This window comes from Aplysia californica, unplaced genomic scaffold, assembly GCF_000002075.1.
Source record: "Aplysia californica isolate F4 #8 unplaced genomic scaffold, AplCal3.0 scaffold00057, whole genome shotgun sequence".
Taxonomy (NCBI): domain Eukaryota; kingdom Metazoa; phylum Mollusca; class Gastropoda; order Aplysiida; family Aplysiidae; genus Aplysia; species Aplysia californica.
In genome coordinates, this window is record NW_004797327.1 from 1,582,250 (window position 1) to 1,585,126 (window position 2,877).

The 2,877-nt window shown below is 42.3% G+C and overlaps 1 protein-coding gene across 2 annotated transcripts in view; it reads right to left on the bottom strand.

Moving 5' to 3' along the window:
- Nucleotides 1-1,998: 1,998 nt before the first annotated feature.
- Nucleotides 1,999-2,877, bottom strand: part of LOC101858608 (probable glutathione S-transferase 7) — a gene marked incomplete in the record, with an annotated part of 14,841 nt that continues 13,962 nt past the window's right edge. For both annotated transcript variants that reach the window (XM_013079611.2, XM_035968407.1), the window contains 1 exon segment: nucleotides 1,999-2,692. In XM_013079611.2, the coding sequence (XP_012935065.1) occupies nucleotides 2,534-2,692 (159 nt within the window).

Sequence of the window (2,877 nt, forward strand, 5' to 3'; positions counted from 1 at the left end):
ATATATATATATGTGTGTGTGTGTGTGTGTGTGTATGTATGTGTGTGTGACTGTGTCTGTGTATGTCTGTGTATACGTTGTGTCTTTGTGGATGTGTATATGGTTATGTCTGTGATATTGTGTGTAAATGGTTTGTCTGCGTGTGTGCCATGTGGTGTGCATTATATGGTGTGTCTTTTTATCCGTGTTTATATGATGCGTCTGAGTGGATGTGTGTATATGGAGTGTCTCTGTGTCCATTATTTTGGAACTCCCTTCTGCAATGGCATTGTGCACAAAGGGCGTCGCGTGTTTTACAAGTTTACAAGGCAAATGTCAAGACAAATAATTTATTAACTGATTGTTTTGGGGTTTTTTGTTGGAGGATGCTAATGGCAGGTTGTTGGCGGGTGCTCTGGTGTTGTTTGCCTCTTCTTTCCTATCAAACATATTGTCCTTATCTTCCCTCCTTCTTTTGTATGTTTGTTGCTCTCTTGTAACACCTCTAATCTTCTGATGGCGCTTAAATGACCAAAATTGTGTCGATAGTGCCGTAAAACATCTACCCAATCAATCAATCTAATCTTCTGGCGCTCATATGACCTTATGCAGTTTGGAGCACCATAAAACCTCTACTAAAACAAAACTACATTTTTACTTTCGCTCTATTGTTTCTGCCTGTCTGTCTTACTTTTCCCCAGCATAAATAATTGACCATTATTATGTCGATGTGTTTCTCTTTACTCAAACAAATAAACGAATTTTTTGGTCCAAATCTAGAAACCAGGACACAACCATTGCGAAAAAATTAGCCCTTATTGTGATAACGGATTTCCTGTGCTGGTTTCCGATCGGAGTTATGGGTCTCCTGTCTAAGGCTGAGGTTCCAATCCCGGGAGAAGTTAATGTAGTCTCGACGATCTTCATCATCCCTCTCAACTCCGCCTTCAACCCGTACCTCTACACTGTACCCGCCGTAATGAAGAAACTGGAGCAGTGGCGAGCACGACTGCACCGGAGCAAATGAGCTTCTGCTGCAAGGTTAAAGCCTACACCCATAGAACTGCCACGCAGAGAGGTGCCCATCGAATCAAAGCAGTGTAAGGCTGGCAGCTGTGAGAGCTCTATGTCTGCTTGTGGCGCTGCTGACGTCAAGTCCAAGATTTGTCCAGACAATCTCCGAGCCTGGCTAGAGAATGGGAAGATCACGAAAGCCACTGTGGGAGACATCTTGTCTCGCTTTGAGATGAACGAGTCTACGTCAAATTAGTTTACCCCTTATAATATCCCTAATATGTCACAGTAGTCTGTCTCCGCCTATTGATGTATCGCAAACTCAATATGGGCGGTGAAACCACTCCGCGCGTGGTCTCGTTCAGACTTGAAACTGTTCTCGGACGGAAAATCTGGTCCAAGAAACGCTCGGATCCACTCGGAGAGAGAGAGAGAGAGAGAGAGAGAGAGAGAGAGAGAGAGAGAGAGAGAGACTTTCAATTTTGTATACTCGCGTAAATATAAGGATACATCAACTTTTCAACAGCTGCAGTGATCATGTGTAGATTCTATGTATGATATTGATTTATAAAAATATGCAATATAATACAAGGTCCTCCTTTCTGTCTGAGGAGAAATGGGAAATTTTAGTGTTGCCCTGTATGCTTTCTGCTTGACCGAAAGCCGAACCATCTCCGTTTTGAAAACGGACGGGGAACGTATCTCAGTATAACGCCGACATTGAAACAAAGAGCCGGTCTCTTTCTCTTAGGTGACTTCCGGTGGGTTCAGCACTTGGAAGCGAAAAAGCGAAACTGAAATAGGACCCATTGTGTTTCCACGATAAGACAGGTAACCGTCATTCACCGAGCCGTTATAATTTTACAAAACACAATGGGAAGTTGCCACTTGCACAGGTGATTGTCATGTACAGATAGACGTTAGAGAAGGTTCGACTGTATTTTAGATTATATTGCAGTAGGAAGAAGTGAGGTAACCACTATTGAAAAGATACAACAATCAACCTTTTGAAATATTGAAAAACAAACTGGTTTATTTGGTAAAAGAATGATAAGAAAAAAACACCAAAACGACAAAAGTATATAGTATCAGACTCATTAAGAGTTGTCATTTTTACCTAATTAAACTTTGTAAAAGTCTTCCAACATTGATCGAAGTATTCTCTCTAGCATGCCAAGAGCGAAATGATTATTAACGAATTTCGCTTTGTGAATGTTTCAACTTCAAAAAACAAAGTTATGTCAGGAAATATTAGAAACCTGAAAGTTTGTTCGCTATGTGGGTGTTTCACTGTGGGCATGTTTCGCAATGTGCGTGTCCACTATGCGTGTATTACGCTAAGTGCATGTTTCACATTGTGAGGGTTTTATAACGTGCGTGCGCGTTTCATACTGCGCGTGTTTGGCTGTGTTTGTGTTTCACAATAATATGCGTGTTCGGCTATGTGCGTATTTGGCTAGTTGCGAGTTTCACGTCGCACGTTGTGTGTTTTTCGCTTTGTGTGTGTTTCCCAATGCCCTGCATTCCTACGATAGTGCGACTACGTGACGGGTCGAGTTTCCATCCAAGTTTTGATTCCTTCCACGGCGCCAACTTTGTCCACGAGAGCTTTGATCAGTGGGAAATTTTCCAACCCACAGATTCTGTTGTCCACCACTCCAGTGACCATGTCAAAGACAACCAGGTCAGCCAGGGTCAACTGTGGAAGAGTTCAAGGAGGAGTTTCATAATATATTATGCGGAAAATGTTTTTGTTGCTAGCTTAAGGACACTTGTGTTTGTGCTCCTTGGTATCAGTGTGTGTTTGTGTGTGTGTTTGTGTGTGTGTGAGTGTGTGTGTGTGTGTGTGTTTGTGTGTGTGTGTGTGTGAGTGTGTGTGTGTGT